The sequence below is a fragment of the Colias philodice genome, chromosome 19 (genome assembly GCF_061535455.1).
Source record: "Colias philodice isolate Cphi_HAF_F1 chromosome 19, ilColPhil1 Martin Lab GWU primary, whole genome shotgun sequence".
Taxonomy (NCBI): Eukaryota; Metazoa; Arthropoda; class Insecta; order Lepidoptera; family Pieridae; genus Colias; species Colias philodice.
Genome location: NC_143104.1, coordinates 11,017,452 through 11,032,810, shown reverse-complemented (window position 1 = coordinate 11,032,810; position 15,359 = coordinate 11,017,452). Strand labels below are relative to the sequence as shown.

Here is a 15,359-nt window from a genome sequence, read left to right as displayed (position 1 = left end):
AATCTCGAAACAGTCAGAAATTAATGACGCACATAGTATATACATATTATGACAGAGGTTAAGCTTAAATAACTTGAAAAATAAATAACATGATCTCGCCCACGTGTTGGTGTTTTAAAAAATTCAATCAAAAACTGAGGTTAACTTTAAATACAATTTTAGAAAAATAAATACCACAATCAACATTCAAGTATTAGAAAAAATTGATACCATAATTCCACCCACGTGTTAGTGTATTGAAAAATACAATCAAAAAGTGAGGTTAATCATAAATAACTTAGAAAAATAAATACCATTATTACACCTAAGTATTAGAAAAATAGATGTAATTACTTATTTACTTTTTTTAGAAATTCACTGGAATTAGAATTAAAACAAACCCTTTGATTTTGCTGATCACTTTAATATAACATGTATAATGTATATAGTCACGAGTACGGCGTAACGCAAAAATGTCACGAGTACGGCGTAACGCAAAAATGTCACGCGCGCGGCGTAACGCAAAAATGTTACACAAAATTTTTGTCCACCCCCGATAAAGAAGTTTCACTTCAATAATTAATAAATATTTATTAAAAAAAAATTATGAGGCGTGCACTTTTGGATTTTCCAAATTATTTTTTTATTATATTCCTTAAAGTACGAGGATGGTTTTTATGTAGAGAAAACGAAAATATGTACCACGGGCGAAGCCGGGGCGGACCGCTAGTACATTATAAAATTAAGTACATAATATTATATCTATCCTCTATTTTTCTTGCGATTCTCATAAAATATTCTTATTTTATTTACAAAATATAAACGTGAAACGTCATCAATATCGGTTCACTGGTTTATGTGGTAAAGCGTAACAAATAAAATTACTTTCGTATTAAAATATTTTTAGAGATTATTTAACTCGGCCATTCTGCCGTAGTTTCAGTTTGCTTGCATTCTGTGGTGATAAAATTTACACCTTGTCTTAAATGTTGCCAGCGCATTATTTATATTTGCACTAAGTACAATAAAATGGACGCTTCACTCCAGTTTATATTTTGAGAAGTTTTACTGGTTTCAAAGTGTGGAAGTGTGGAAGTGTGGAAATTACAGAGAAAACGAATTGTTTAATGTTTTATGTATTATTGTTTTATTTTTATTGAAACATAATATATAACTAAATATTATTTCGCATCTAATTGGAAAATACCAAGTTAAATACCCGATAGGTATTTTCCGAATATTAAACGAATATTAACTCTAGAAAGATATTAAAGTTATAATAGTTTTAAAAGAAAAGTCAATATTTATATGTACATGGATATCCAAGAACTAATAACAATTTTCTGAAATATAATCACATTTGTATCTTCCCGGTTCTATATTATGAAAAAATGAAAAAGAAAGAGATGGCGGACTAAAAACAAAACGAACAGGCCATAAGCACAGAAGAAAATATGAAAAGTGCTATCTAGAAATACCTATTAAGATAAACAAATACAGGTATACTAGATTTTTAACAAAACGGTACGTACTCTTAGTTTCATAAAAGAACGCATTGGTCATTCAAGCCGGCTCTTAGCGCGCAAATTCTAAGACGCTAAAATAGATTTAGCTTCAGCCTTTGATACCGTTAAGCTTGATATAAAACAAGCAGCTTGAAGACTGTGAATTTTATTAACTTGCCGGAATTTCTGAGACGGCTTCTTGACGAGCTTGTGCTTCTTAAGTAAACTATTTCATATTGAATTTGTGCAAGATATATTGTAGTGAATATACGTGACTATAGCGGTCCGCCCCGGCTTCGCTTATGATATATTAATATAGCTTCAGCTTTTTTTATAAATGTAAATTATGTTTTATTCCTTTCGTGATTTGTTAACAAAACATACCTATGTATTTAATTAATAATAAAGATATAATATTACAATGGTAATTATGTCGTTTATTATACAATGCTATCCAAGTATTTCAAAAACATAGAAAACAAAACATGTTGTCTAACACAAAAAATATGCTCTGCCCTATTCCTCTCCTCAAGCTTCTCCTTTCGTACGCCTGGTTGTCTGGAAGAAATCGCTATTTAGCGATAAGACCGCCATTTGTTTTAATATATAATTAGATTAAGTTCCTAGTTAAGTTTTGTCAGAGCAATAAAGTATGAATAAATAAATAAATAAATAAAATAATATAACATACAGTAACAATAAAAATAATTTATATTTGACGCAGAATATTTTGCGCAGGAAGAGAGAAATCAATTACTCATAATGCCTTCTTTCAAGGGATTGTGATGGAACATGTTTTGTTACATAGATAGATGATTCATTCTGTTGATAAGAGAGATAATATAATATAATATTTTATTTAAGTAAATTGAGACGATGTTATGTTAAAGAATAGATCTGAGCTAGCTCAATTTTTACTGCTACTGTGTTGTTCGAATTTATACTTAACTAGCTGTGCCCCGCGGTTTTACCCGCATTGCTCTGCTCCTATTCGTCTTTGCGTGATCATATTATAAAGCCTTCATCGATAAATGGATTATCAAACAGTAGTTTTTCAACACGGACCCGTGGTTCCTGATATTAGCGCGTTCAATCAAACAAACATACTAAGAAATTATTCGGCAAAGATTGATGATGAAGTAAAGAATGAAAATGTATTTTAAATATATTTAAATTGACTAGACCATAACTAAAGATAACTGCACTTAAAAACATAAGCAACACTCTTTCACTAACCAACTTACCACAAACACGAGTTAGAGTATTTAAAATTGTATGAAATTTAAATAATATTTAAATTCGCACACACGAGGGAAGAGCTGAAGTTGTAGAGCACTCAACGCCGCTAATGGCGTCTTTTTAAAAGGAAACGAAAATAATAAATTATTGACATCAGCCTTTTGCGCCACACCGCTATTTATTTTATGTTACCATAAAATTTTTACCGTCCGACCACGACACGACAGCGATAATTGATGAAGTGCTTTATAAATGTCCGTGAGTATAAAGTGCGAAAATTGCACGTTCCGGAGTGAGTATTATAAAAAATCGTTATGATTTTAATAATCCGTTTAAGCTTATCGATATATGAATTTGAATTTACTACCCAGTTAAACCTTTGTTCGATTTAAAAGTAACAGTCACAATAAATTTATTGAGTGCAGTGCAAATAATTAAAATATTTTATTTTTATTTCAATAATCAATTATCATTTAGCTATCTTATGTTACATTTGTAACCTTTTTAAGTATTCAGAATGCATTCTAAAATGAAACGAGCAACCATTTATGAACAATCATCATCGCTTAATCATCATCGTCTATTTTGACTTTAGTGTAAAATAAACTTATTGATGATTTGATCTTGTTATTTCCGATGACGTTCCCATCTATGTTCATTATATAAATTATTTTAGCTATGAAGAAATGTTAAAGTAATAAAATAAATATAACATAATGACATCGCGATCGTCACGTAAAGAGAAAGCGGCACGAAATAGCTCGGAGTGGTCAATGAATCGGAAAGAAATGGTGAATGTGTGAAATGCTAATGGGTTCTGAGTCTCGCACGTGATTTATCGAAACATTTCATGTTTATTCTCGATATTTCATTTAACCAATATTTTATTAATACAATGAAAACATCAAACTGCGCAGTTTTATTGGTTCATCGCAGAGTTTGTGGCAGATGCTGTCCTAGTTAACGGTTATGGGATTTATTAGATATCATGGGATTAATGTGTTTTGAATACACTTGTCAGTATGCATTATTTGAGATAGTATCAACGTTTTATGCTATTGGTTTTACAGTTCAATTATTTTATAAAACCAAAACAGCAGGTTCAAATTTGTGGAAATAAGTTTCAGAAATATTTAAACGAAGAAGACTATCGTTTATTAATTGTAATAGTCTTCGAAGTTGGACACATGTGTATGAATTTAATTTTATAGGCAAAGCAATGCAAAATAAACCGTCGCATGATATGTTGGTAAGATATATGCCCATAAATTATCCATTCCAGACCAATATTTACGCTCTCAACTAAAACAGGAACATGCAAGCCAACAGACCACGTTATCACTAAAAATAAACAAGACGCAGCGAAGTGCAAAAGTTGGAAATTCAAACATAACCACAAGCACACGACAGCGTGATTAAGGCTCCAGTTTCGAACTAACAAGAAACATTAACAGATACAATCTGTATGCGAGACGCAGACTCAGTAACACTACTTAAAACTACGTATCACTAATAGTGTAAACAATGTGGTCTTGCTCTGACGATCACAGGTGGATATGTTGGCATTAAGATGCGAGTATGTTGGCCCAGGAACGGAGGTAAAGCTCGTGCAGTGTTTTAGAGATAGTTTAGTTTATGTTTTTCAATTTCATTTAAGTAGTTTGCAATAAACAAATGTTATTGTGTAAGATTCTTTGAAGATATAATTACTGAAAAATAATTTTAAGCTGAGTCTTTTTTATGGAATCGATTTCAAAGAATTGACGTTTCATAATAATTTGTGTTCTTTGCCATGCCATAACGTGTATAATTTAGCGTTATTTTACTTAATAAACAGATAGAGACTATCTACTAAAAATCAAGCAATTTATAGTAACGTACCATACCAAATATTATAATATGTAGGAAACAGTATGCATTAACCTTTACAAACCAGGCGAATGTAACTATTTCAGTCACAAAGGAAGCAGTGTATGATATAACAAGGGAGAAGAAGCGGCCCCATTACAGTGCCTTGTGGTACACTCTTTAATGAACGCGACGGACGTTTAGAGCTCTTAATTATAATGATTTTACCTTCCCACTTCTATTTGCAATGTCTTGTAACAGTGTCCTTAAGCCATTATACTTGGACAAAGCTTTTAACTCTCGTCTATTTGCGGTGGTTTGCTCTGTATTATTTAATGTCTGGCATTTAAGACAAAGCAACATTGAAGTACGGCTCGAGTACTGATTAAAATTTAAACATATTTTAAAAATACTAAATGAATGGCTGTTGAATAAAGCAATTGCGAAATTAAAGAGCACTTCAAGTTCAAACAATAAAATAGAACAACCGATGAGGTGACCGAAATTGCACATTTCAAAGTGAATTTTGTTTGCGGACTTAATAAATTTGGGGAAAAAATGTGCGCTCTTGTGCCAAGTGGAGGGGGAGACGGAGTGGCGACGAACAATAATCGCACTTTGGCACGCGGCCGAAACCGGGGCCCAGCTTGTATTTGGGATAACAGTGTCTCTGTGATAGATGACGCTCACTTTACTATTGCTTCGGAATAAACTTTAGCTACACTTCTAACGCTGGAAAGGTTTTTAATCAAGATAGTTTCTTGGGCTTGCAATTTAATGTTGCATGATCTTTCAAATAAGCAAGTAAAAATATAATAATCGCCATAATCAACTAGTTATTATTTTCAGGCTGCGGGGATATTATTATTATATTCCACATATTTTAAAACTGTTTATTATAAAAGTATATCATGAAGCACAAGTAAAACTATTATACGTAAGCATAAGGAAAAAAATTTTCTCATCAATAGCCAATATTTCAAGACTCTCAAAGAGACGTGGGTTAAATTTAACTATTCAAGAAATCACTCAGGGAAGATTAGTGAATACGCAGAAGCTATTTAATCAGCAAGCACTTGAAACTAATGGTAGTGCTCGAAGTACAAATGGAGCCCTTGGATAGTAATCGGGGAGATTAGGCCGATATCAAGAGGTCATCTGACGAATCTCGATTGCGGATCTCTGACATGTTCGCATAATGGATGACTGATGTGACATACCCGTGGATTGTGTGTTGGTTGGATTTAGTTGTGCGGTTCGGAAGAATGAGTGCTACGAATTGTGTTTGGTAGAATTATTGATGTGTGTGTAAACTAATGATGTTTTAATACGTTGTTAATTGTTGATACAAGTAGGAGTCGTTTTGGCCTGATGAATTACATAGGCTTCATTTAAAAATAACTTTGATGAAATATGCAAATCGGAATTTTTCATATGTGTTCCTTGTTAATAATGTTGCTTTACAACTTTAAATCGTTGTTGAGAATCTACTGAATTCGAACCCAGTGTCTTTTAATAGTAAAGATCGTGCACTAACCACCTCTTTCGCGTCTTGATGATAATCTATCTGGAATTTTGTTTATTGTGTAGACATTATAAATGTAAATATGAATAAACGCAGCTCTGATTACATTCCAGCATTTAATTACACAACATTATTTAAAATTCCATTAAAATAATTGACGTAAACTCAAACAAAATAGTGCAGGAGCGTAAAGGAAAATCTCTAAAAAGCAATGACACTCGACGAACTAGTCGCAATGTGCAGACCGTAACTATTTCATTACGAGTTCGCTCCACGGCTCTCACAGAAACCATTCAGTAGAATTCAATTCCCGCCGCGCATAAAATTTACTGCGACATCAAAGTAATGCCATTGTTTCGATGTAAACGTGATCTTTTTCGTTACTTCAATTAAACGAACTTCACTTATTAACGGTATCGACGTCTTTGAAACTCGGAGTCTGTGTGTGGTTTGTTCCGTAATTAATGTTCGCGATAATTACTTATGGATTGTTTGTATGTGATTATCTCCATATTCGGTAAATAGTTTGTGCTTGTAATTATAATGTTTAGCTTACTATTATAACCAATTTGCTAGATTGTGGTTTAATCTTACCTTAATAAATTATGGGTAAATACCGCATTGTGTTTCCAAAAATATGCTTTCAATGCTTAAAGAGAAAAGCTTTATTGTACATCCAGTCAATCAGGAAAAATACGTCATTAAATAAATATTGAATCGACAAGAATATCAGCCGGAAAAGTACATAAAAAAATATTCAATAATCCAAGATAAGTTCTCGGCCTTTCAATAAAAGTTGGGAATCGCTTAGATGGGGATTCCTCCTTAATTACCACGTCCAGTTAAATTCAACTTATATAAAGGCTTATTAGGCAAAGATCTATCGAGTGATTAAGTAAAGTCCGTGGGGTTTGAATCCGATTACGGGGCAACTTCGGATCGAACTAATTTCGCTCCATTGAAGTATGAAGCCGGTTGCGTAAGCAGTTCGTTGAAGAATCGCGGCGATGCTTTAGTTCGCTAATTCTCCACGGTTTTGTTGTATACAAGGGGATATAGATGTGAACTAGTTTAGCAGTTGTAAAAAAATACGTCACATACTTATAACAAAGTCGCTTTCCCTGATCTGTCTGTTCGTTACTATGCCTGCATGATCTTAAAAATTATGCAACGGATATTGATTCAGTATTTTTAATAGATAGATTGATGCAAGAGAAAAAGTTATATCCATAATATTACTATATTTATATATTGCATTTGCCGGTATAAAAGCCAGTACGGGTCGCTAGTAGGCATACTCTATATTATGCTTTATTTTAGATATAGCTTACGAGCTGATTTTTAAGACTTATGACTTATTTAATTAATTATTTTAAAATGTTTTCTGTGACTGTAGCTGGGAATGTAATACAGCGTACGAACATAATTAATGCAAGTTTAATAACTGTCTTCTATGCTACGAATTAAATCTTGTTACGTTTCGAGAAATCCTATTTTATTTTATTTTATTTTATTTTATTTATTTGATTTGCCAACAGATGTACATCTTATATTTATAATACATTTTGAGTATGTGACATAATTAGCATGCATAGCAAGATGTAGATCCAATTACAGGCAAATACAACATGCGTTTTTGAGTTGTATCAAATTATAGCTTCTAATCGTAGTGTAAATTCTAATCAGAAAACATTATTCTTATCAGTATAATTTTTATGTAAAACGTTTTACTATAACTTTCTGTCTTCAATTTTACATTCCACGAAATATTTCATATCTATATAATACATAATATCAGTGAGAAGTACTTCTTATACTAAATTTTAAGTATTATTAAGGCTCGTCAAAAGTGATTTACTTTTCGTATGTTCATGAGAAGTTTAATAAACGTTATGTTAGACATAAGCTATAACTATAATATTACTAAAATATGAATAAATTGAATTTAAAATCCGTTATCCAGTCTTAATTTCTTCAATGTACAATGGTACATACATATTTGAAATTATAATATATTATATTGCTCGTATAAGTTATACTGAAATCACATGTTACAGTATAACGTAGATATAATTGAAAAAGAGATCATTGATATAGAAAAGAAAAACTGAAATGGCTATGAATAGATGAATTTATCTACATACATTTTGAATCAATGAATATCTTCGGGGTTTATATTCTAACAATACTTGTAGTTCATTCATGGAATCAGAGTACCTACCTATATAATATACATTAGGTATGTAATATTTTTTTATTTATGTATTATTTATGAATTTAAAATTGTTCCTGCCTCAACTATGAACTTGTTTATAAATTTGTTTCGTTTTAGTATGCTTGAGTTCATTTCAGAGGTAGGCTTAGATAGACTGTCTGTTTCATTTAGACCTCTTTTATTACAGTTAATTACTGTAATAGAAATTTACGAAGAACCTTTTAATGAATAAAAAATAATATTTTCATATAAATATACCTAGGTACTTATTCAATTTTTACAGCGCCTGAATGAAAATTCTATTTACGACTTATATAACTTATATGTAACGATCTGTACTTTATCAATTTGTAATAATGTTTTAACCGACTTCATACAAAATAAGGATTTCAATTAGACATGTGTTTTTATTACAATAATGTTGTTCTACGTAGTATATTCTTATGTACTAAATATGTGTTAATTTGTATCTAACTGGAACGCTCAAGATTTATAATTCAATCCAGTTTTCATACTAAGCAACTAAACGTACGACATCCCGTCAGCAAAACAAATGGGGCGTTCCCCGGGAAAGTAATTAATTCAGTTAATTTATCCTTGGAGGCCTCAAATTTCTTTTCAAAGCGAACCCAATCCACTATGGAGCATCTCTGTAATCTCCCGAATTAAATTAACGTGACACAAAGAGCATCTGTCGAATTGTATTTCGTTTCTATTTCGGCGGTTTATTAGTCGGTTTGTTTGACAAATAAAGGTATCAGAAAGAACTGGACGAGCAGGCTGCACGTCCAGTATTAGCTGACCCCGCATCCTAATGCTACACCAAAGGAAAACGCTCGAACATTCGGTATACTTGTATTTTCCACAGGTCCAACTGCCTGGTACCGATATGCCGACAGCGATAAAGTAAATTGGGAACATTCGCTCCGTTCCTACCGGGATCTTTATAGCATCGATAATGTTATGGGCAGGTAATGCTCTGTATCTGTATAAATGTGTTGATTATTGCTTTATGTACGTTTTATTTATATTTTCGTGTAAATTACGATTTGAGAAGGGAAAAGTGCTCGTGAAATTGTTTAGGGATAGATACGATTTGTAAATGTTCGGACTAAGTTATTGTTATTAATTGTTGGAGAGCTTGCTGCGACGGATTGTTGTATTAACAATGATTGTTGTAGTAACAATGATTGTTTCTAATAGTTACAGAAATAAGTTTATAATTGCTATAATTTTGAGGTACGTTTTTGTGTATTGAGCTATGCATTGGCTCTATATATATACATTTTTTTATGTATTAGCGGGCAAACGAGTTGGCGAGTCAGCGGATTAATGTGATGATTGGCGCTGCCCATAATCACTCTAAGACCTGTACGGTTGCAAATGTGTTGCCAGCCTTTTAGGGAGGAGTTCGCTCTTTTTGAAGTACCCTAAGTCGTATCTGTCCGGAAATGCTGAGCTCGGAAGGTCGTTCCACAGAGGAGTGGTGTGCGGTAGAAAGTTACTCCTAAATCGCACAGTTGAAGAGCGCCAAGTATCCATATTTAACGTTTTATTATGTACTTTACAAAATACATTAATTCATTATTAATTGTTTTTCATTTTCAATAAATATTATAATTATATCATTATAATTATATCATTAACGACGTAAATATATAATACAGGACTTAATATACGAAATAAAAGGGCCATAAATAATGCACATTTAGCTTTATTATCGTGAATAAAGTTTCATTACAATTAGTCGGAATTGAAACAAATATTATCAAAGCTAATATGAAATTTGTATAATTCACTGGGATATAGGTAATTAAGTTGTAACGTATTGTGGCTTTAATAATGATACATGTAATGACCGCGTGTCATTATAACAGCATTTGGATGGACAAATCTCTTGGTACCGAATTACTCCTAATTTATCGGCCTAATTTACACGATATTGTGGGTAATTAGTAATCAATTTATTTGCTATAAATTATATAGTATAATCATAACAGATAAATAGTGTGTAATTATTTTATGCACATATTATTTCATCAAAAATGTACGACGTATATACGACGTTTTCAGATTACAACTTAGGTATATTTTAAGTAAAAAATTGATTTCTAATAACTTGAAAATCAATTGTATGAACATTGACGTAGAACTTTTAGCTGTCTGGACATTACATGTTTAAAATAAAAAGCCTTTTATAACTGAAAAGTGGTTTAAATTATCTGTAGCCATCTTTATGTAGTTACGGAATCTATAAATTAACGTCAAAAATCTAGAGGAAAAATCTAAAACTTTATTCGAGCATAGTTTATTTACTCAAAATTTGCAATTCCCACTCTAAAAATATATCTCTATAGCCGTTATTGGAAACAAAATAGCGCTCCATTATTTCCCAAAGACGTCGATACTCCAAAACGCTTCTAAATACATACATAAATAACAGTGACGTAAGTGAATTAATACAAACGGTCCCAGTGAAGCCGTGAGTTGCAAGTTCCCATATTGTATTCAATGACCCAATTTGCCGCCATATTTCGCCTGTTATTATGCAAGGAGACAGATTTAAGTGGACAATTTGCGCGTGATAATCATGTTTTATGAGGTACAATGAAATAAAGGAAAAATTGTATAATTTGTGTTAAAATAAGCTTCTCAGCGTGTTTGTTATATGTTTGTGCTAAAAAAATCACAATTTTTAATCGTCCCAATACCTATTTTTCCTCTTTATAATGTTAGAAAAGACATACAATATGTTACAGGACGCTTTAAACTAATTTAGCAACGGACAAAATGGTCCTGTTAATATTATTTTCAGTAAAACCTAGGGAAGGGAAATAAGGAAGCTTTTCAAAACAAAAGAAAATATAAAATGGATATGTATTTAACTACAAATATGAAATACACTATTTGTTTGTTAAACGTCGCTATATTGGAATAAATATAAACAAAACACAACGTCAGTGAACGGTCGGGAAATTAATAAAATACCGAGGAATGTTTGGAACAACAACACAATATTTTTAATTCCCATATTTACCTTTGTACGTCTCATTTGCAGTCAACAATTACGCTGCACCCAGTGCCATATTAAATTTCATTTTTATTCATATTTTTAAACGTATTTTATTTATTTATTTTATTAAGGCTCATTAGCAGCTGTACATCGATTGTTTTACATAAAAAATACACAAAAAATATAGGACATGATGGACAACTAATAAAAAATGAGCACTGCATGCACTACAAAAATTAATTACATTAAAATAATAATAATAATATACACATTAAATACATTTTAACTTAATAAAATACATTTTAAAATAATCACTTGATAAAATTTAAATAACAATATAATAATCAAAATGAAATAAAATTAATTGAAATTTAAACAAATAAAATTAAAAAAGTTACTTATTTTAAGTATATCCATAGGTATTTGTGTGAATGGTTCAAAATAATACAAAACATACAGAATTGTGTTATGTGGTTAATGTCGTTCAAATTATTCTGATTATTAAATCTATGTAATTCTTTATGATTCTAGCCTCTAGGCAGTATACAAACAAATTAAACTATTGTACCTTATCAATTTCATAAAATAATTTGAACATTAATGTAATACTATTAACAAGATCGTTAGTATGTGTGTATTCGCAGTGATTGTGTTGATGTTTCAGTTTCCTCTAACTTAATATACATTAAAATTTAGCATAGACAATAGATGTAAAAGCTGTCAATTTAAATGGAAGGCAAATAGAAGTGTGTCCGTAGAGAAAATAGAGCAATGAAACACACGTGCATTGTGCGATACATCTGGCCCAAAGGACACGGGATTTATCTTTATACATAATACAATAGAATGCAATCTTATTACAAGGGAAATATAGATTTAAAAAGATACAATAAAACGTTTATTTGATTATGTATTTTATTATTATTCCTTATGATAGAGCTCTCTGTTTTTCTAACATAATATTATTAAGATATTATTATGAATGTAATAATATTTTATTTGAAATTCAAATATTTATTATTGAATATTCAAATTCATGATAATGTTATACAATTGATCCATATTTGTATAGGTAATTTTTGTATTATGATTTATTTTTAAGAAAAATATAAATATTTAATATAGTTTAATAACAATTACTTATATTTTTTGTTACAGGTGCAAATACAGTGCAAATATAATGTGAGAATCATGGACGAGAAATCAAGAAGAGTGACAGAGAAGGGACGATATGGGATGAGAGAGTGCGAGTGAGTTGGCACGATGGCTACGAAGATGCTGCTCTCCTTACTGCTGCATTGCTTCTATGTCACCACCGCTTCGAGTCCCGGGACAGGTAAGTTATAGTATATTTAAGTTTTATAATAATATAGTATAACAAAGGTAATAATAATAAAAAATAGGTATCGGATAAGCTTTTTAAACCTGTATTTTCATATAATTCGGTGTGATTAAGTATTTATTTATTTTGTTTCATTGCAATTGGTATTTTAACGTTAGATAGATAGATAGATCGTAGATTTTGATTCGACTATGATAGTTATATAACTCTTCAAGATGCTCGCAGAATATTTATACCGTTAAATCAGTCCATACTAGATTGTATGGTGTAACCATCAATAGGAAGAATAAAATTTTCCAGAACCTTCAAAAAATTCACTTACCTAATATGGACGAATATCGAAGATATATCTAACAAAGCCAATACACTTACCATGTTTCAATATGTCAAGTGCATTCGGAGGGCACGCGTGTAGTTACCTCACATAACTTGGTTCAATCTTTTATTGTATTATTTTTTTTTCTTGCGTTGAAGTCGTAGCTGTTGGAGTAACTTTTCTTTCAAGTGTTAGTCCTCATGTTAAAACTTAAATTATAATGTGAGTTATGGTAAAATATTCTACCTAATGTTGATTTTAGAATCTTCTGAAATAAGTACATAGTTATAATATTTATGAGTACGACAGTTAGTTACCAGTTTTAGTTTATGGGATTCCAATTCACCTCGTCTTTTTGGAAGATACAGGAATATAAAAAGCCATTCACTATTCAATACAATGTAGAATAGACATTCAAATATAGGCTGACAAAGGGAATTTTCGCTTTATATGAAAGAACAAAAGAAACGCTCCGATCTGCATGTTACACAAGAAAGCGAATAAATAGAATCCCCTACCCTTTAGCACACCGCTCATTTACAATAACATACATAATACATCGCATTTCACATAAAACAATTCCTCATTCGGAATCACGCTTAAATATTCCCTCTAAAACTGTGAAATTTATCCGCTAAGATAAAAGAGGGAATGGCGTATTTCCACATCCATTGCTGGTTTACTGCGCCGCACTGAAATACATTCGAAACGAGAACAGTGATTTAATATAAGACGTTGGATCGAATGTAAATAGTCGAATGTGTCGAGTCGTGCTTCCGCGACATGGTACAGGGTGCTAAGAGTTTGCAGTCTTGAATATATTTCGGCAAATAAGTTAGTGTCAAAGTTGTCGCGGTTTTGGTTACAGCTGTGGTACTAACATGATTCAAGATGCCTGTTCCTAGTTTAATATAATTACTTCGATTTCGGCTTTGGAACATTAATTTGAGGGATGGAATTGGGGAACGTTCCAGAGATTCTGTTCGTTTGGATATCGACCGAACTACGAACTTGGAGCTAATTAAATGTGTAAGATAAACAAGTCGGTCAATAAACTAGATACATGAATGTAATTATTTAATATGCTCATCGATTTGATCATGAGAGCTTAAGGAGAAAAGACGTTACAAAGTTTTAATATTCTGAACGTTGGGACCGTTTTTCTTCTATTTACAGTTTTATTTTATAACTCCTAAAAGAAACGGATTTACATACATTTATTGAACAACATTCTTTCAGGTACATCTTATTAGCCTGTCAAGCATCTATATTTAGGCTAAAAGACTTTTAAAAATATTCATTAGTATTAGTATTTATTCAACATAAGGTTATTAAATATTGCATTGTTTTAAAATTGAGCACCTTATTTTTCAAGACAAAACATTTTAAGACTTTCACGTTTACGTGAGGCAAAGCAAAAACTGAAGCTATCGGGCACTACTCGCGTAAAATCTGTCACGACAGAGTTCACATCAGCGCTATTGAGAGCAAATCAGTTGGAAACGCGTGTCTACGAAATATTGATAATGTACCAAATGTGGTTAAGATGAACGCAGACGCCCAAAAGGTCACCTTTTAAGAGCAATTCTCAGAAAATCGTTCGAAAATGAACTACTATTCAATGCTGAATGGAAATTGTAGTGACAGCAACTTACAGTTTCAGACCTTTATTAATATTATCATCAGCTATTTCCAATACTCTAAGAGGAACAGTGTCTTTCTGTAGAATGTATTTCAAATCTCAAAGCATCGTTGTTTAATTTTTCTAGTAAGACAGACGGCTGGTCCGCGGCCTTTCAATTATTTTGTATCCAGTTTACTTCAAAAAAATTTAATTTTCACAGCGAATGCAAAATCCCGAAAGTCAGAGCTTTTAACTTTACATAATATGAAACTTTTATAGAAAATACGTGATTTATAAAAACATTTTGACGTCCATAACTTTCTGATTTATTATCATAAATTGAATGTATCTCTATAAACATAAGAACTATATAAAAAGACGTGTGGCACTCGGGGACTGCCACGGTAAAGCTATTGCATGCTATGCCTTCAAGCCACACCTCCGTGTCCGTCGGAGTGGGGAGCGTGAGGTTTTTTCGTTACGGAATTTCTGGATTCGGTCCCCGCGCTCAAGGCCCGCGATAGAACATATGCAATAGCTTAAAAATAATTAATGTATTCGCTTCGTAAACCTACAATACAAGAAAAATAGGAGTATCCGTATCTTATAAATTATTACAACATCAGCAACGGGAGCAGATAAATTTTTAAAGAAATCCAGTCACTAAAAAGTTAGACCAACAGTAGACATACTAAACCTTCAGGTAACTTTTAAGGATTTTCACAAACTTTGTCTGAAGAGAAACTTTTTTCG

The 15,359-nt window shown here is 31.7% G+C and overlaps 1 protein-coding gene across 1 annotated transcript in view; it reads left to right on the top strand.

Moving 5' to 3' along the window:
• LOC149480186 (hemicentin-1-like) overlaps positions 1 to 15,359 on the top strand; it is a 169,086-nt gene that overhangs the window by 63,671 nt on the left and 90,056 nt on the right. The window contains exon 2 of the mRNA XM_089707284.1: positions 12,483 to 12,660. Within this exon, the coding sequence (XP_089563410.1) occupies positions 12,588 to 12,660 (73 nt within the window). The 5' untranslated portion in view covers positions 12,483 to 12,587. The remainder of the gene's footprint in view (positions 1 to 12,482; positions 12,661 to 15,359) is intronic.